The sequence below is a fragment of the Podarcis liolepis genome (genome assembly GCF_965112155.1).
Source record: "Podarcis liolepis genome assembly, chromosome: 11".
NCBI classification, from domain to species: domain Eukaryota; kingdom Metazoa; phylum Chordata; class Lepidosauria; order Squamata; family Lacertidae; genus Podarcis; species Podarcis liolepis.
Window position 1 is genome coordinate 43,204,014 of NC_139565.1, and position 19,448 is coordinate 43,223,461.

General features: G+C 43.8%; 2 protein-coding genes across 2 annotated transcripts; one reads left to right on the top strand and one right to left on the bottom strand.

Annotated features, from left to right (window-relative positions):
- Positions 1-413: 413 nt before the first annotated feature.
- On the top strand, positions 414-11,974 carry CDC20B (cell division cycle 20B). The gene is made up of 4 exons (XM_083464358.1): positions 414-688; positions 1,555-1,626; positions 5,909-6,115; positions 11,008-11,974. Exons 1-4 carry the CDS (start codon positions 626-628, stop codon positions 11,251-11,253), a joined length of 588 nt encoding a protein of 195 aa, XP_083320484.1. The 5' UTR covers positions 414-625; the 3' UTR covers positions 11,254-11,974.
- GPX8 (glutathione peroxidase 8 (putative)) lies at positions 7,076-9,902 on the bottom strand. Its single transcript, XM_083466311.1, has 3 exons — positions 9,646-9,902; positions 8,302-8,563; positions 7,076-7,632 (listed from the first exon to the last, which is right to left on the bottom strand). Exons 1-3 carry the CDS (start codon positions 9,856-9,858, stop codon positions 7,469-7,471), a joined length of 639 nt encoding a protein of 212 aa, XP_083322437.1. The 5' UTR covers positions 9,859-9,902; the 3' UTR covers positions 7,076-7,468.
- Positions 11,975-19,448: the final 7,474 nt, after the last annotated feature.

Below are 19,448 nucleotides of genomic sequence, written 5' to 3' on the forward strand. Positions count from 1 at the left end.
AAGGGGGCGAGCCAGGCCCTTCCGCGCTTCTTTGCCCGCCGCCGCGCTCTTTGGCGCTGCTGTTACCTGCTCTACCCGCGCTGCCCCGCGGCAAACAATGGAGGAGTTTCCGCTTCGTGCAGCAGAAGCGGGGTTTTGCCCGGGATCGGAAGAAAAGACTGAAAGGGAAAGTGGAGGAGGCGGGGGCCGCGCCGTTTGTGCGAACGTTGCGCGCCGCCGCGTTCCAACGAAGGGAACCTCCTTGCGTCAGAACACCGGTTCAGCCAATCAGGAGTCGGGGCAAGGGATTCCCGCTCTCCTTGCCGCTTGTTCTGTCTCTTTAAATGGTTCCAACCGAGGAGAGACCTCAGTGGAGACTGGGAATAGGGTAACGCAGCAAGGGGGTTCTCTGCGGAGACAAGCAGCAGGTGGGCATAGACTGGAGGAGGGGGAGAATAAGGCAACCTCAGGAGAGCCTCTTGAGAAGCAGCAGGCAAGATCAGAATCTCCTCTAGTTGTTTGGAAACATTCATTCCTCTAGCCTGGGGGGGGGGGGGGGAGGATTCCATCTAGTGGGGGCGGATCAGGAAAGAGAAGCGATTGTTCAGCTCCAGCAAGTAAGAAGCCAGCAAGCCCCTCTTCAGAGATGGAGTGGAAGTTAGAAAGATTCGCAGCCCGGAAGGTCAAGACGGATGAAAGTGTGTTGTGGGTAAATCTACGTCCTTCAGTCTCTCTCCGCCCCCCCCCCCATCACTTTTTTTGTTGCTATCTTTTCTTTACTTTTTTTTACATTTATATCCTGCAAAATTTTAATTTCAACACTCAGTAGAGTGATCTGAGTGCTCAGTGCATTAAGCTCTGGCCAGCTTTGCAATCCTACCCGTGTCTTCTCAGAAGTAAGTCTTATTTGAATTCAGTGGAGCTCCCCCCCCCCATGAAGTTAGGATTTCAGCCTTAATTAAAACTTCAACTGTTAAGGGTGCAATCTTATGCACATAAGACCTGGGAGAAATCTCTTGTTTAATATGGTGGGACTCATTTCTGAATACACCCACATTGGCTCATGATGTTAGGGAAAAACTATAGTGGGACTGACTTCTGAGCAATCACACATTAGATCACCGTGTTAGAAAACCTTTGGAGGCCAAGACTGGGGAAAATAAAGGTCGGTGCCTCTAATGATAATGATGATGATGATGATGATGATGGGTCTGTTAGGGTGTATGTGGCGTTCCTTAAAAATAAGGACCGTCTAATTCTAATACAATAAATTGCAAGTTATGGAAGGCTACACAGCCACACAGTTCATTCTCTTTCCCAATCAAGACGTGCTTCCAGATTAGTTAGGATGGGTAGTTTTGTTTTGTTTTTTTACAAAACCCTATACAGAAATGCTGTCCCCTTCACCATGAGATGGAGGGGAGGGTGTATGTGAAAGGTCACTAGGCCTGGGCAAACGCAGCATATGGTTTGTTACAAGTCACTAAGAATGTGAACTGACGTCTTCATGGTTCAGACCTGATACCTAAAGGTTGAACTGCGTTATTGTGACATCTCTGTACGTTTGCTTTCTAGGAGAAAATAATGAGAACTCTGGGGACAAACCTCCAACAGACCAGAAACCTAAGTTTGCAGATTCTGGCTAAGGTGAGTGTTTATAAAACTGCAGAACTGACTCTGCAAGCTTTTGATTGTCTGCAACACTTTTGTGTCCTCCGGAAGAGAGTATGGGAAGTGATAGGCATTGTGTAGTAGTTCTTTCCTCCAGTATAAGCTTACATGGATGTTCTAGGAGCCAAAACAGATGAATGTGTTAACAGTGTATAAATGTTGGTTGTGGCTATTTACTGTTGGGAATGTTTGGTGGTAGAAGCAGTGCTTTTTTCTGGGGGGACGCAGGGGTACGCACACCCCTAAACATTTTGTGAATCTTGGTACTTTTGTCCATTTACTATATTTATTTTCCCCGATTTGAACTATAAAGTGGTGATTTTCTTGAGTCAAAATGAGAGAACCCCTACACATTCTTTTAGGGAAAAAAAGCACTGGGTAGAAGCAATTCTGCGTTGTAAGTGAGAAGGAGCAGACGCTGAACGTGAACACAGGAATGTACCGCTTTGGCAGTGCAGTACTAGCTGGCTGTTTTGGATACCTGTTGTTTTACAGCTGCTGGTTGCACTCCATACTGTTGCATTCCCAAACACCGCAAATGTAATGGGAGTGCGCCCCCTTGCGAACACTACTGGGATGCCCAGCTTTAAAAGAGGTGCTTTAAAATTCCAGATTTATTGCCTTGGCTCTGCAGTCAGAATCACTAAACCATTCTTTAACCACCTTGACAACAGGGTGGCTTTTTATTTTTATATTTTGGATGTCTTGCCCACTCTTTATCATAGGGTCCTAAGGCTGGTAGCAACGATATAAAGGTAGTAAAACCAGTTAAAATGATTCAGAAGAAAACGGTGGGTTCTAATCTATCTATATACATACACAGACGTATATAGTTGAAAGGCTGGGGCAAAGAGGTGTGTCGCCTGCATATGAAGAAAGCTATACAACGAGGGTGCCCGTTGCACCTCTGCCCAGCTTCCCTGCTGTCGGAGTGACCCTGCTGTGAAGCTGTCTCTCTGTGTGTGTGGTGGAATGGCAGTGTATTGTTAGCTGGATGAATATCTGAAAGGCACCAGCTGACATTCAGCTGCCAGCCTACGGCACATATTGTGATCATCGGACAACTGCAGGGGTTTGTATAGTAAGATCTTCGAAAATGTTCTGGCATTATTTGAGCACGCTTGTTAGCTGCTTTGCAGAGTTCTGAACGTCACAACAATCTTCTTCAGGCGTGGTTGTTCAGAGTGACAGTAAAATAAAGGAATAAAGTGATTTTTATGGATGGGTCTGGTCACCTTGAAGTGCTTGGGAGGTTCTGGGAACTAGGATATATCTAATCTTAATGAATGTAACTTACCCAATATCAATGGCTGCATTAAAAGTAAATCAATTTCCACATAATCAGGGCACTGGACACCTAATATTGATGCCCCCTACAATATTCCTTTCATTATCCCATTTTGTTTTACATCTGCACTGGGCAGCCATAAAAAGGATCTTGTAAGCAGCCATTGCCAACCTGGTGCCCTCTAAGCTGTTTCAAACTACAACTTCCATCAGCTCCAGCCTCTGTGCTGGCTAGGGGTGATGGGAGTTGCAGCCTGAAACAGCTGGAAGGCACCAGGTTTACAAAGTCTGGTCTAAAAGCGTGCACTATTTCTGAACAGCTGTTTATTTTAACAAGAGATGTCGTTTGGTGTAGCATCTCTCACCCTGGCATATCCATTTGATTCCGTTTGACCTCTCTCTGAGTGTTTGTGTGTGATGGCTTGGCAGTGTACTATTAGTTAGCTGTTGTACCTATTCCAGCAACTAAATACACTTCCATATCATTGCATGACCATGCGTCATAGGCTAAATGCTTTCCATTTGTCTCTGATGGAAGAGGATCGTTAACAGCCACTGCTGCGGAAACCCACCAGTGCCTGCGGCGTTGTGAAAACTTGCAATAAGATAGCCTGTTTCTGATCAAACTGTTGGCTTTTATGAATTTGTTCTCTGCTCTTTCCAACTCTGGCCAGTTGCTTAACTCATCTCTTCCAGACTAGCTTGTCTGCTGAAGTGAATATATTGCCATATGGTGAAAGGGAAGAAAGGAGTAACAGTAGAAATAACAGCGATGGTTGGGGTGGGGAACTTCAAGCTTGGGGGCCAAATGTCGCTCTCCAGGTCTCTCAGCTCCTCTAAGGCAGTGCCCCCTCCCCAGGCCCCACTCTTTAATGGTCCTGCTCTGTGACATCCTTGAGTGTTTTGGCCCAGCTGGAATGTGTCCTTGAATTGCAATTATGCCTCTTGCTTGCATGGATGAATTGTATGTAGAAACCTCTGGCTTTTGCATGGCTGGAATATAGCCTACTGTACAAAGATTAAGAGGGTCGCAAGTGGCGCTGTGGGTTAAACCACAGAGCCTAGGACCTGCCGATCAGAAGGTTGGCGGTTCGAATCCCCGCGACGGGGTGAGCTCCTGTTGCTCGGTCCCCGCTCCTGCCAACCTAGCAGTTCAAAAGCACGTCAAAGTGCAAGTAGATAAATAGGTACCACTCTGGTGGGAAGGTAAACAGCGTTTCCGTGCACTGCTCTGGTTCGCCAGAAGCGGCTTAGTCATGCTGGCCACATGATCTGGAAGCTGTACGCCGGCTCCCTCGGCCAATAAAGCAAGATGAGTCGGTCACGACTGGACCTAATGGTCAGGGGTCCCTTTACCTTTACCTTTAAGAGGCACACCGGTTGCTCCACCTACTGGCATGCATCCCCCCAAAAGGCAATGTGGTATTCAAATTGGGAAAAAAGTTTTCCATCTATGTGCTGTGGCTTTGGGAGTCCAACGCAGGAGATGGGGATCTAGCCCCTGAGATCCTCTGGCACAAAGATAAGTCACATCTTTGGTAGATTAGGCAGACTTAAGACTGTCTCTCCTCAATGCCAAGGATGTTTATAAGGATCAAGGGATTTCAGAAAAGTGGCATTCAGAAGCATCTGAATGGCGAGATGTCTGATTCTACAATGTAATATCCAAAGGGGAAACTTTTAGTCAGACTGTATGCTGAAGACTTCTGGAGGACCCATATCACTGGGGTGTTCAAGTGTCTGTTACATGAGAAGTCACTGCCGTTCTGAAATTCTGCTTCTTCTGCACGTGCAAATTGTTCTCAGTATGTAATGGGAGTATTTACAACCAGCAATGGTTACATTCATTCTTTGTTCCGCAATCTAGTCTGCATTACCCTTCACACATGTACAAAATATGCAAGAGAGATTCAATGCACATTTGAGCCTCATGTTTAAACACCAAAGTTCACACAATCTTCTCCACACAGTCTTTCAATGTGTGAGCCAACCCCACTGTACAACTCTGCACAGTGAGGTGTTGTGTAGTGTTCTTGTCTCCATCGTTATTAACTTTCAGGGGGAATCCCAGGTATCTGGTGGCTGAGGAACACTACTGTTCTTGGCAACCCCAAGATCATTGGATGGAGGAATATTTTTAAATGCTTTTAGAATGTTTTAAACTGTAGCTGCTTTTAGATTTTATTATTATTATTAATAATAATGCATTAACTGTTTCAGAACATTTCTGCTTTGCTTTTAAATTGTGCCTCTGTTTGCCACTCTGGGCTCCTTCTGGGAGGAAGGTGGGATATCAATTCAATAAATAAAAAAATATATTCCCACTTGATATCTGCAAACTCAAGCTACTTCAGAAGGAGTTCTGCTCACGTACCAATGTATGAATACCATACAAGGAGGACCTCCTCCCCTATTGCCAGTCAGGATTCTTCCTCAACTTGGGAAGAGCTTTAGACATGTACATCGGTACATCAACATAACCCCTTCTGATGTAGCTTGAACATGGGGACATCAGGGGAGTGTGGCAATTCCATAGCCACCTCCACACCTTCTTTCATCATGCTGAGGTTTGTGAGGGGGTTTGTCATATGTGTCCCCCTCTGAATAGACTATTTCAGCAAGCAGGGTACAGTGGTACCTCAGGTTAAGAACTTAATTCATTCTGGAGGTCCGTTCTTAACCTGAAACTGTTCTTAACCTGAGGTAACATTTTAGCTAATGGGGCCTCCCGTTGCCGCTGCACGATTTCTGTTCTCATCCTGAAGTAAAGTTCTTAACCTGAGGTACTATTTCCGGGTTAGTGGAGTCTGTAACCTGAAGCGTCTGTAATCTGAAGCATCTGTAACCTGAGGTACCACTGTATTAGGATGTGATATTGAGCAATTGCTAACTTCATCTGTTCTAACAACATGAGGTGAAATGTCTGAACTGCTGAGTTTACCAAAAGCCCAAATAATCCTTATCTATACAGGACATCACTGACACCAAGCAGCACAGGAGACAAACTTCACAGGTGGATGATCAATATTTCCCAATAACTGAGGTACGGATTCTTTTGTATGGGACTCCCAATATGAACTGTATTGGTAACCTACCATTCTCCATGCAAAATAAAGTAGAGAAACAATTATTACACATTTTAGGGTGTGTGTTTTTTGGTAGTATGAAGAGGAGAACTTACTAATGTTTAAACTTGCTATGCTCTTGCACTGGTATTTATGAATGGCCTGCCATGACCATGGGATGTGGAGGAGAGCGCATGCAGGATATCTGTCAGCAGGGGACTGTGTTAAGGAAGCTTTTGACATCATGGCAACAGTCTCCCCAAAGTCAGCATTTCTTACTGGACCTGTAAAGGGTATCCATTCATTTGTATAGGATCTAGTAAAGGTTCCCTTTTGGAGTGACTACTGCAGTAGAATCTGAACCTGCTCTCGTCACTTGGGGCCCCCAAATATTGACCACCAAACTAGTTCCTGTCCATGTGGCCCCCATAAGAATATAAGATGGAACTTTTGCAAAGCTAAACACTGACGGGTGCCCCACCCCTCTTTTCACCGGAAGCCCCCCCTCCTTTTAGGATCACATTCCATAATTCTGTTTCTTGGTCGTACTACAGCAGTGATGGGGAACCTGGGTCAAATCTGGTCCTTCAGGCCTATCAGTCTGGTTCTCAGGAGTCTCCCCAGCTAGAAAACTCCCTCCCCCCGCAAAAACTATTTGGGCAATCATTTCTGCAAACTCTGGAGTTCTTCCAAGCCTGCTGATACCTCCCTCTTGTATGTGGATAGTGGTGCTTTGGTTTCCTAAGTGTCCACACTCACAAGACTGAATTTGCTATTAGTATGTAGGAAAATTATAATTATTTCCCTCTTCCCCCCCTTAATGCTCCAGTTTACTCAATCGTGCAATAGAAAATTATTTTGCAAACCAGTGTATAGAAGAGAACACCCCAGGAGACTTGGCTTATTCTATCTCTTTTTTAAAAATAAAACTTCTTCATAAAAACTATTTACATTTTGTTATTCCCCCTCCGCTCCACCTCACCCCACCCTCAATGGAGCATGCATTTCTTGCCGTTGTTGATAAAATGCTATATTTTATCAGCTTTAAACAGAATGATTCAATGGCAGGAGAATTTCTCATGCTGTACTTTCATTATTGGGTTAAATAGTGTTACTTGAGTTATTTGGCAAACGGTGTTTTCAGTAACCTGCTGGGAAAGAAAGAATACCTTATTTTGATTCATCTAGGACAGGGGTAGAGAACCTGTGGTCCTCCAGATGGGACTACAATTCCCATTATCCATGACCATGGGCCAGATCCAGGGCTCAGCATACCGATCCTTCTCTTTGCTCATGTGGTTTAAGAGCTGCTCCTTAAACAGAAGAGTTTTCTGTCGAAAGCTACCAAAATTTTATCCAGTAAGAAAAACCACTGCTTGTCCAGCTATTACCATTATTAAGCAGGAATGTACTAAGGGCCGAGGAGAGATGTTGCCCTGTGGAATCCAAAAGGCACACCCGCTTTGTCAGAGGTCTTCTCTTCTTTTCAAAATGATCTGCCTAACCAGAGCAGCTATATCTGGCTTGATGCTTTCTATGGGCTCTTCGGGTCTCCAGAACTTCACGACTTTCCCATCTGGGTTGATGAGATACTTCCAGAAATTCCACCGAGGCATAGCTTTGGAGGAATCTGCAAGAACAAGACAAGATTAGTTTGTATTGCAAGCAGAAAGGGGCACCATTCAGATTTTTTTAAAAAAAACAAAACAAAATCCCCTTATAAGAACAGAAGAATGTTAGAATCCTAGAACTGTAGGGTTGGGCTCCAAGGGTCATTTAGCACAACCCCTTGCAATGCAGGAATCACAGCTAAAGAATCCCTGACAGATGACAGAAGACCCAGCTGCTGGCTCAGGCCAGTGGTCCATCTTAGTCCAGCATCCTGTTCTCACAGCGGCCCACCACTGCCGTTTTCAGAAACTGGTATTCTGAAGCGTACTGCCTCCAAAAGATGTGTCAAAGTGCCACTGAGATCGATAGGAATGATGTGCTTAGCTCCCACTGATTCTCTGGACTGCCAAATTCTTCCTCCTAATGAATTACAGTAATATGAAACTAGCCTCCTGGAGCTAATCATTATTGCTGATCAACACACAGTCCATGGCTGCCTTTCCACATCTCTGCTCATCTCTCCCCTTTGCTCAATTCAGTGGGGTTAGGATTTCATCTTAAGGCCTAGAATCTTGGTGGTGGTTTTAAAAAAACAAGATTCTTGGGAAGCTGGGTTCTGTGTACAGTACCACATTTTGTATGTTTTCCTGTCCACTTTCCCCCTAGAGGTAACGCTGTACATGCTTACCTATTAGAAACTGAAATGCTGGCGATGCTTCACTTCCTAGAATCTTTATTTTCTTGAAAATGGGGAAAGTTACTCTGTAATTTGATTTTGCAAGATATTCAATCCGCCGGCTTGTGTCTGGCTCCATTTCCCCATACTGATTACAGGGGAAGGCTAGCACTGTGAAGTGGTATGGTCCAAACTCCCTGTGCAGTTCCTGCAGCATGATGTAATTTTTTTCTGTGTGCTGGCAGTAACTAGCCACGTTAACAACCAGAGACGCCTTCAGGGAGACAGAAAACAGGGCAGTGAGAACGAAAGAGGATGAGAGACTGCTTATGCCAAAGTTAACAAAATGGCTTTACATTCTGACCATCTCAGTTATTTAAATGTAGGAAAAGTATACATGTTCAGCTTAGCTTCAATTGCAGAAAAACAGCCATCCATTTATTCAGCATTGTTTTAGCCACTGGCTGCCACAAAGTAAACTTCTTCAATTGCAGGAAGGAAAATATTAGTACCAGCGATTACTGCATAGGACTGTTCTCCCCCACTCTGGAGAAATTGCAGGGATTATGTAAACCATCAGCACAACTTCAATTCACCGAAATGCATTGGCTAGATTATTCCTAATGTTTAAAAAATCCAATTGTTAGCAGTAACAGATGCATTTTTTAAAAGAAAGAAATGGGACTATTAAAAAGCCCAAGAATCAAACTCATCAATTGTTTGCATTTCACAATAGTTAGCCATTGGATTTTGCAGACGTTTGCAGCTTCTCTAATAAAACAAGAGAATCATTTTGATGACTTACAAAAGAACAGGCCTGTTAGAGCAGACCAAGAGGCCAGCTGGATCAGACCCTCTGTTGACAACAACCAGATGACTTTGGAAGGCTCACAAGCAGCACAGGAAGGCACCAGCCGCCCCACCCCCTTGTAGATGCTAGATCAGGAACGGGGAACCTGTAGTTCAACAGGTGTTGAACTACAGCTTCCATTTGCCCTGAACGTTGGCCGTGCAGGCTGGGGCTAATGGGAATTCAAGTCTAACAGATCCCGTTCTATGTGCTAGATGTTCATTGCATCTGATATTAGGAGAAGCCCTGCCGTTGCTGAAACTACTTTGTTGGAAGTTAGAACGTCTCAATTTACACCAGCAAATATTATGAACTGTTTCTTGCACTCAGGAGACTTGGATTCCCACTTCCAGTATTCTTCTAACTGCTAAAATAAATCTACATTCACAGTGTTGTTGTTTTTTACAACCAGACTGCATCTCAAAGGATATAAAATGTCATTATTATGCACAGAGAAGACAATCGCTCCATGCAAAGATTTCAGAAACAAAATACGTGTCACTTACTTTGCCTCTGTATTTCTCCAACGAAACGGTGCTGCCTTTTGGATCCATCACTTCAAAGGAATAAAAGTCTTTGGGCTTTAAGTACTTAAGTTGCAGCAGGCCGAGTATGGCTGTGAACAAAACCATAGAGAAGAAAGTGATTAAAACCCTGGTTTTCAGCCTCGAGCTTTTCAAAGAACACGCTGTCAGAGGCAGAGGCAGAGGCGGCTCCATTTTGGAGGATTTTGGGGGAAGTCTCAGCAGGCCTGGAATGTGAAGGAGGAGCTGAAACACAAAACTCGCAGCAGCTTGGAAAGGGAGGTGGAAGAGGGAGCCAGAAGGCAGGCTGTGTCCTCCCCCCCCCCCCGCCCAGACTTTGCCTAAAGTTCTAGGCTGCGGGGTCTAGAAACTGGTCTATTCTTTATCTTTAGAATAAATTTATTGACAGCAAGTCAGCATTTTAGATCCCCTTTTCCATTTAAATGCAATGCCTTCTGTTTTACAATTTGGCAACAAACCATATTTTCTTCTCGCTTTCCTTCTCCCCCACATTTTTCTCCCAGACTGTCATCTGATCTATGGTTATGCAGGGGATTAGAGTGTTGTTGTTGTTGTTGTTGTTGTTGTTGTTGTTGTTGTTGTTGTTGTTGTTGTTGTTGTTGTTGTTCTTCTTCTTCTTCTTCTTCTTCTTCTTCTTCTTCTTCTTCTTCTTGTTCTTCTTCTTCTTCTTCTTCTTCTTCTTCTTCTTCTTCTTCTTCTTCTTCTTCTTCTCCTCCTCCTCCTCCTCCTCCTCCTCCTCCTCTTGATTGGTTTCATTAGAAACTGGTCTACTCATCTTGCAAATGAACTAGTGGGCATAATCTGATTCTCAGAAATCGCTTTGTTAATGTTAACGAGAATGTATGTAAAGGACCTTGAACAGTTAGAAAGAGTAGGCTGGATCCAGGGTAAACAAACAAGCACAGGCATGTCTACTCAGAAGTAAGTCCCATCAAGTTCAAAGAGGCTTATCCCCAGGTTAGTAGATACAGGATTGCAACCAATGTTAGTTGCACTTAATTCCCACTGGGACAAATAGGGCTTTTATCCTGTCAGGCTTCACACATTTATTTCACTGATACCTAAATGCCACTAACTCACATCACAGTTCCTATACCAGGCTAGTAAATCCCTCTGAGTTAAATTGGCCTTATTTCCAGGTAAGTGCAGACTTACTCTGGAAGCAATCTCTAAATAATAATAGCAACAACAATAACTATTGAAACAATATTTGACTGCACAAAACCTAATCCATTTATTTATCGTGTGTTTAATAAATATAAGCAACTTTAAAGTATTATGTATCACCGTTGTTGTCACTTTACTGCTTTTTGTTTTAAACAGACTCCAGGCAAGACTTCCTATTCACATTTTAAAAGTTCCCTTGTGAAGAAACTGGCATCTTCTCCAGTTGCTAGTAGCCCAATTTCCACAAGGTGGCAGCAGTCACGCAGCAGAAACCAAGTGGAGCAAAGTTTTGCAGAGAGTCCTGCTACCTCAGATGATGGGCCTGATCTGATGAAAATCATGATAGTTCCAAGTCAGTGTACAGAGATGGGTGATTCCCTCAAAGTAAAGGGGTTATTCTAGTCATTACTCCATAACTCCAGATTAATAAATGCAAAAAATTTGAAAATGATATACAGGTGGTATTTTAACACCTAATAAACTAGCCAAGATGTAGAAGACTATATCAAGTAAATGCTGGAGAGCTAAACAGTCTGAAGGATCATTTTTTTCATATGTGGTGGACTTGTAGAAAAGCGACAGGCTTTTGGGAAATGATACATAATGAATAGAAGAATATGTTTAAAATTGTGATCCCCAAAAGTCTGAAGCATTTCTTTTGGGAATAATATGGTGCAGAGGCCCCAGAAAGTTGCTTAGATTATTTATGTATGCTACCATAGCAGGCAGAATTCCATAAGTGCAGAAATGGAAAGAAGAAGAGGTTCCAACAAAAGAGGAATGGTCTTTAAAACTATTGGACTGTATGAACATGGCGAAACTGACAGCAAAATGTTTGTGAAAGAGTGGAGATCCTTTTCAGACTCTGAGAAAATGCTATAGTCAAATGAAATCGCAGGCAGGACTGCAAATATAAGCAAAGGAATGAGAATGATAAAGGAATGTAATGTAGGATATATGTTATAGAAATAAGTATTACATTTAAGGTGGTAGATGAAGGATTTGAACAGAAATGTCATGGAAGTAAGGATGGGAAGTCAAAATGTTAAGGGAATATTGCATTGAAACTGAACTGAATTTGCTAAATTGTAGGAAAATAAATAACAATTTATGGATCAAACAATGCACAAAAAATGACAGATCTCTGCTTTCTGTCTTTGTAAGCTGAGTTTGGTAACATGGGGAAACTGTTCAACAATGCAACTACAGCTGACAGTGAACAAAACAGGTGATTAAAGCCTAACATTGTTTTGGTGTAACTGAACAAATAGAGCTCAACCAGCTTGGCACATCCTGATTAATATTATTACTAGTCTAACAACAACAACAACAACAACAACAACAACAACAAGCTTCCACATGTCTCAAGGTGACATTTAAAGACCAGGTTCCTGAAAACCTGCGTCTTCATCTCCTGACAGTTTCCTGAAACTTGACACAAACATCCTTAAAACACAATTAGAAGTACCGTACTTCTCCAGTTAATCTGTGCCAGGAAGCAAGTCTTTTGCACTTATGTGCACTGTCATAGCTGGAACAAGCTAAACTGTCATTTGCCAAAGGTGGGCTGGGTGGGTTTCTGAAGAGTCTGTATTCAAGATGAACCACAAAAGCCACTGAAAGCCAAGTGCCATGAGAAATGTGGGTGGAACTGTGATTTGCGTATGAGCTGGAAATCACCACAGAAAGGGGGGTGGGCAACCTTTCTCAGCCTCGGGGCTGCAGCCTGCTGTGGGCAACCTGCCGGGAGTCGCCTGGGACCAGATGCAAAAGCGTTCGGAACAATAGATGTGGCTCTTACTGTAGGCTACATTCCAGCCATATGGAAGTCAGAGGTCACTGCACAACCACCTGCGTTGTCTCTCCATCCAAGAAGGCCTTATCTGAGTTCATGGACACAGCCAGTGAGGCAAAAAGAGTTGAGGAGGACAAAGAGTGGCCAGTGAAAAGTGTGGCTGAGGAGAGGGGACACTGTTAAGTTGTGGATGAACATATCAGACGACACAGTGATTCTTCAAACAGCTCTTGTTTATTCACAGGCCAGAACAGAACTGAACTGAAGGGTTCGGCCAGCCTGCTTAAACAGAGCGCCACTACAACGCAACAGTAACCACTTTCTGTAACTATCCAATCACTGAATGTCACTTTCAATCCCTTATTTACATATGTGGACCTGAGTGAAAACTATCTACAGTATCCCCTGCTGGCCCAGGGTGAGAACTTCAGTACATAACAGACATGGCCTAGGGAGGGTCCTAAGAGCCCAGATGTAGAGGGTTGGAGGCAGGGCTGGCCTTAGACATTTTGGCACCTGAGGCAGACCCCAAAATGGTGCCTCCTTCCCTGCTGAGGAAGAAAGGATGAGGAAAGATCTACATCAGGAGTAAGAGAGGAAGAAAGATCTACCTTGGGAACAGCTGCCCCTGTGGATTTTGACACCTGAGGCGGTTGACTCGCTTGATCTTATGGGTGGGCTGGCCCTGAATGAAAATCTACATTGGGATCAGCTGCCGCTGTCACCTCACCTGGGTGGCTGGCCCTGGTATTTGGCCCCCGGGACTGAGGTTTACCGCCTCTACTCTCATACACACCAAACTGCCTGAGCACTGTTCTTGCTGGGTCTTCTTCCGAAAGCAGTGCCTGTCCCTTCATAAGCTTCGAGGCACTGAGAGAGGATGCAACCACCCAGCCTTCTGCCCTTACTGACCCTCCTCTTGCCACCCTCTTCTGTCTGCTGTTGCCAGCAGCGCTATAGCTTTGCCCCCATTGTAGTTGGAGTCAGTAGGGCAGTTAAATAATTTTAGGCTCTGGTTTTATCCTGCCGCTCCCAGATGCTAAGATGTGGTCTGATAGGGCTCTGTTGTTAGATGGTAATGTTTATTATTGTGAGCCCTTGTGGTCAGTCTGCAGAGTGGGGCCCTAAAGTCCTGGCACCACTTCTGGGAGAGGAGATGGGATGAAGGGACTACTGAAACAACAGTGTGAGAGGCACAGGATTATATCCTCCCTTGCTGTTGCAGTGTTTTAAAGAGGTGAGTCTCCCAGTCTTTAGGGGATGACCCGACAAATACCAAGTCAGTTTTTAAAAAACGAATCAGCAAAGTTTGTCCTGTGTTACAAGTTATGGTGCTGGTTAAAAGACTAGAATCCGTGGCTGAAAAGCTTTTGGTAGCCCTCAGCTATGCTTGCAATAGTTCAGTTACAGGATTATGGTGCTTGCATCTAGAGGAGGACTGTTGGGCTGCAGTTCAACATACAGTGGTACCTTGGGTTACATACGCTTCAGGTTACATATGCTTCAGGTTACACACTCCACTAACCCAGAAATAGTGCTTCAGATTAAGAACTTTGCTTCAGGATGAGAACAGAAATTGTGCTCCGGCGGTGCAGTAGCAGCAGGAGGCCCCATTAGCTAAAGTGGTGCTTCAGGTTAAGAACAGTTTCAGGTTAAGAACGGACCTCCGGAATGAATTAAGTACTTAACCCGAGGTACCACTGTATATTTTACTCGATAGTAACTTCAACAGAAATCAAATGGGACTTAAAAACCAAGGGCTGTCCTTTTCTCCACCCTCTTCTCAGATTATAATACAGAATCTACAAGCATTAAGCAAATCTGTACTGTTTTTCTCAAGGGAACATGGCATCTGCAACAAAATGTTGCAGTGTGGAGTGCTCCTGTTCAGGATTCTAGTCGGCCTGGAGACTCCATTTCCACATGGGGCTTGAACCCACAACTCTGAGATTAAGCGTCTCATGCTCTACTGACGGAGCTACCAAGGAGCTTTTGCTGGATCTGGGAGCAGACAGGAAGCCAGTAGTCTCTTCCTGCTGCCTGTATTAAGGGTTCCAGGAAGGCTGCGTCCAAGGGAGAATCAAACGGCTTCTGGTGAGCCTGCCTTTCAAGACAAAGCAGGCCTGTGGCTGAGGGATTCCTGAAAAAGCATACCAGTGAGGAATATGTGTTTAAGTTGAAAGTTAAGTTCTCATATAAAATTCCCTTCATGCCACTACATGAGTTTCACATTCGCCTCAAGAAGCGTATCATGTGAACTGGGCATTCACAGGGCAGTGGCAGTTCCCAATATTAGGATGCCTGGGGAAAGTGTTGCCCTAATCATGGTATTTGCTGCTAATAAAGACTTTGATTTTTCCATTTGTGTTTATTTGAGTCCACATACTGTTAACTCACACAGTGACTCTCAATGTTAGTTTCGTTTTCTAGTTTGGTTTCTGGTGAGCTCAAATGCAGTGGGAACTTGTTATCTATAGATCTATGTGAAATGAAAACGGTGATCTGTTATTTTTCCCCAATTTGGTTGAGTTTCTTCACGAGTCATGCATGGAGGGGTGAGGCGGTGGCAAAGTCAATGTGGTGCAAACGTGACAGTGAAGTTAATCTGTTGTTTCCTGCAGGTGTGTTTTCACTACACCATCTTGCCTCTTCCCCTCTCAGTCCCACTAAGCAGCAGCAACTAGGCTAGAAGGATGTTCGATAAGTGGCCCAGTCCCACCACACCATCGGCTACTGGATACAAATATGCCATGCAGGAAATCAGATTTGGCCGCGCAATTGACATCCTGGGGCTACTTCAGAGTGAGGGCAATGTCCTTGCTCTGAATTGGCTTTATGATGGTGCCACATAATCAATCAGCTTTGGCTGCATGAGGACATCACAACGTCCCTTGAAGCAAAAAGCACTAACTTTGCTCAGTATAAAAGGTAAAGTGACCCTGACCATTAGGTCCAGTTGTGGTCGACTCTGGGGTTGCGGCGCTCATCTCACTTTATTGGCCGAGGGAGCTGGCGTACATGACTAAGCCGCTTTTGGCGAACCAGAGCAGCACACGGAAATGCCATTTACCTTCCCGCTGGAGCAATACCTATTTATCTACTTGCACTTTGACATGCTTTCGAACTGCTAGGTTGGCAGGAGCAGGGACCAAGCAACGGGAGCTCACCCCATCACGGGGATTCGAACCGCCGACCTTCTGATTGGCAAGTCCTAGGCTCTGTGGTTTAAGCCACAGCGCCACCCGCGTCCCTTGCTCAGTATAGGTGAACACCGAAATCAGAGGCAGATTTTGGTCTTTCAAATTTCAGTGGCACCCTATGTGAGGTCAAAATTTGCCCCCTGCATCTCACCTTCCATCCTGCTCAATTCACTACGTTATAATTGCGGTGCCCTTCTTACATTATCTTTAGCTCTCTTTGTGTGTAAATGTGGCAGAGAGGTATCCTATCTATCCCCAAGCTCTAATTTCTTGCCTAGTGCAAGGAGACCTCTGTATCTCCTGCCTATTAGCTCCTATTGAGGAAATGTCAGCACCTGAACTATTCACTTCTTTTGTCAAGCCCAACACTCTGGCTAGAAATTGACCTTCAGCAAGGGTGGGGAACCTGTAACCTTCCAGATGTTGCTGTACTACAACTCCCATAATCCATGGCCTTTGGCCAAGCTGGCTGAGTCTGATGAGAGTTGGAGTCCACCATATCTGATCACAAGGCCCTCCCCCTGCCTTAGGGCTAAACCATAGTGGATGTTTTTGTCACAAATCATTATAGCAATCCCATATCAATATATGGTGATCAATAAATGTATTGTACTTTTGGCAAATTAGACCCTGTTACACATGGTGGATTAGAAAATTTCAGTCTTTTATCTCCATGCAGCATGGCATCCCGTAATATTTCACATATTTATCTTCTGTTAAATGTTTGCCACAAAAGATTTTCCAGGGTTCTAAAACTTGTGGGGCACTTCATGAGTACAGTGGCTCCCCACTTCAGATGTTTGCCCTCCAACTCATGGAGGCCAAAGATGATGGCAGTGGGAGGCAGTGTTTGTGCCTCGTCCGTTTTCCCATCCCATTGCATGTTGACTTAACAGCAAAGAAGTTCTGAAGAGCCAGTCCCTTACTTGACACTCACTGAAGGTCAAAGCAGAGCTCAGTTTTAGAAATCAACAATAGTCTAAAACATTTTGACAAGCTTCTTTCCAGAGATACTAGAGATATAAATATGGATCACCTAGAGGCATACCACTCTAATACAAGAAATCACTTAAACTGTGACCCTCTGAAGTGCTAGGTTGATAACAACCCACCCAGGACCCCCTTCTTCCTTACAGAGAAGAAACTTACCACAGTAAGTACCAACGTTTGCTTCTCTGATTTGCCCATAGCTGTCAATTTACAGATTTGGAAATAAGGGACCAGCAGCCAAAATAAGGGATTTTAGTCAAACAGCTGAAATACAAAGTTAAAAGGGACCAGATAATTTGGGAGAGCAGTGCTGGTTTTTAGCCCTTCGTTTCCAGAGGTTGCTGCTCAAGACACCAGCCGATGAACACACTGCAATTAAGACTTCCGGGTTAGCGCCATCAGCAATGGCAGAGTTCCTCTGACTGAGAGGAACCCGCTCCGCGAAAATCGGGTCTTGCTGCCGCGGCGAAGGCGGAGACCCTTCAAAAATCCCAGGCAGAGGAAGCCTGGGAACGTGGGATTCGGCTGACACCAAGAGCCCCTCCCCTACTTGCGGGGAAACCCTTTTTCGGGGTCCCGAAGCGAAGTGGGGTGAGTGGCGCGGTGTTTTGAATCAACCGCTACTTTTGCGGAGTGAAGCCGCACAGCCGTTGCCGGAGAGTGCTGGCTTTTTCCTGTGGACAATTGGACTCTAAACAACTACCCGTGAGTAGAACGAAAAATTGGACTACAAAATATTTTAATTTGGCACCGAAGTGGGAAGGTTCTAAACAGGAAGTCCGCCTTCCGCTTTTGTAAATAGATTGAAGCAAAATTTTGCAAGCTAAAGTCTGGAAAGTCATATACAAAGGACTAAATTTCCTTCAGTTAAAACTACCAAAACCCCTCTTGGAAGCAGGAGAAGAGGAGGGAGAATTTTAGATTGTTTAAGCCTGCAGGAGAGAGAGTAAAGAAAGATAAATTTCCACCGTCTCAAACCTGGGAACGGGGTGTCAGAGACCGACGTTTTGGGGAAGTTCATTGACTGTGAATGAAATGTCTTTTGACAGATAGTTAAAAAAGAGAAACGTATTGATTCCAATGTCGCCTTTTGCATTTAAAAGAAACAAAATATTTGAAAAACGAAAGTAACTTTCTTTAGTTGGACCTGCTTTTAAAAGATGGATACAAATAGAAATTGTCTCCTCTAGAGGGAGCTTGATAAACTGTTGTTGGAGTCGATCTGGGGCATTCCACAGCTGTGGAGATTAAGGATTGTGAGACCAGACTTTGACCTTGGACAAGAATGTGCCTAGAAGTAGTTTTGGTGCTTGCTTTTTGCAAGACAAGCGCTTTGTTGGAGCAGCTGCATGAGAAGATGGATTTGATGACTGTTGCAGTCAGCAATTTTGGACAAACAGTGAATACGCATATAGAAACCATTCAGGAACCAACCCAGGAATCTGCTTTGACAGGGCAAATGCAGAAGATAATGGAGGAGGCTGTTGTTGAACCTCAACTAACACAAATGGAGAGACCCGAGGCCCTGCAGGAGCATAAGCTGCAGTCTTTGAAGACTGAACCTGGAGAGGGTCAGATTTGGAGAGATGGAGTACTGTTTGGTTTGGAGATGGGAAGTTGGATGGATCCCCCTATGCAGGGCCGTTCCGGCTCTTGGGATTTGGCTTTGGGCCAGGGGGGGTCTGGAGTTGTGGGGGCTCTTAACTTTGGAGGGACTTTGAAACATGCCTTCAAATACTTTTTGGATTACAGTGCTGACTGTGGAGAGTGGGCTGACCTGTCGAGGGGGGATGGAGATATTGCTGGGTTGGAGTCTCCCCGAGACCTACTCCTCAATGAGAAAGGAAAGAAATTAAGAAAAAGATCAACAAAAGACAAAGTAAAGTGCAGGTATAAACAAGAAGAAGATCTGCAGAAGGGACATGGAAAAGACTTAAGAGCCTCGGACATAAGATCACCAAGTTGATGGACTAGATGGAATGGATAGAAAGGACTGACATAACCTGAGACCAGGAAGAAGAGACGATAGATGAAGATTGGAAGAAAGTTTTTTTAAAAAATTCATTTTGAGAAATAGTGTAAAATTAATGAGTGTTAGGAAAAATGTTGGAATGAAACTATTTGGCTTTAGTAGAAACGATATAAGGAGTTATGTATAAATAAGTATTAAGTTTTAAGTTTAAGTTTTAAGGCTTTTTATGGTAAGATAAGGTTAAAATAAATTAAGGTAATTTAATGACAGAATACAGTGAAAGATGGAAAGGATTTGCTGAGTTAATTAATAGGTTAGACCGTTAAGATAAAATATAGAATAAAAATTGAGAAAGATGGAAAGAATTTGCTGAAACAATTAATTGAATTAGAATACAAAAAGGGAGGTGTGAGGAGGTCGATGAAACAGGTAAATGAAAGAGAAAGATATGGAATATGGATGTGTGTTTTAATGTTATTGTTCTTTTTTGCTGTATTGTTGTAGTTTTTTATGTTTTCTTTTCTCTATGTATTGTAATGTATGTCCTGTTAATTTTTTGTTGTTTTCCTTTTTTTCCTTTTTTCTGTAATTTTTAAACTTCTAATAAATATCATTTTAAAAAAGAAACACTGAAATTAAA

Excerpts from the sequence above, each read along its gene's own strand:
- CDC20B (XM_083464358.1), top strand. The coding sequence starts at position 626 with ATGGAGTGGAAGTTAGAAAGATTCGCAGCCCGGAAGGTCAAGACGGAT. Across the intron at positions 1,627-5,908 it reads GTTTGCAGATTCTGGCTAAG|GACATCACTGACACCAAGCA; the intron begins GTGAGTGTTTAT and ends TTATCTATACAG. Across the intron at positions 6,116-11,007 it reads GTAGTATGAAGAGGAGAACT|ACTCCAGGCAAGACTTCCTA; the intron begins TACTAATGTTTA and ends TGTTTTAAACAG.
- GPX8 (XM_083466311.1), bottom strand. The coding sequence starts at position 9,858 with ATGGAGCCGCCTCTGCCTCTGCCTCTGACAGCGTGTTCTTTGAAAAGC. Across the intron at positions 8,564-9,645 it reads TGGAGAAATACAGAGGCAAA|GCGTCTCTGGTTGTTAACGT; the intron begins GTAAGTGACACG and ends GTCTCCCTGAAG. Across the intron at positions 7,633-8,301 it reads AGCATTTCAGTTTCTAATAG|ATTCCTCCAAAGCTATGCCT; the intron begins GTAAGCATGTAC and ends TTGTTCTTGCAG.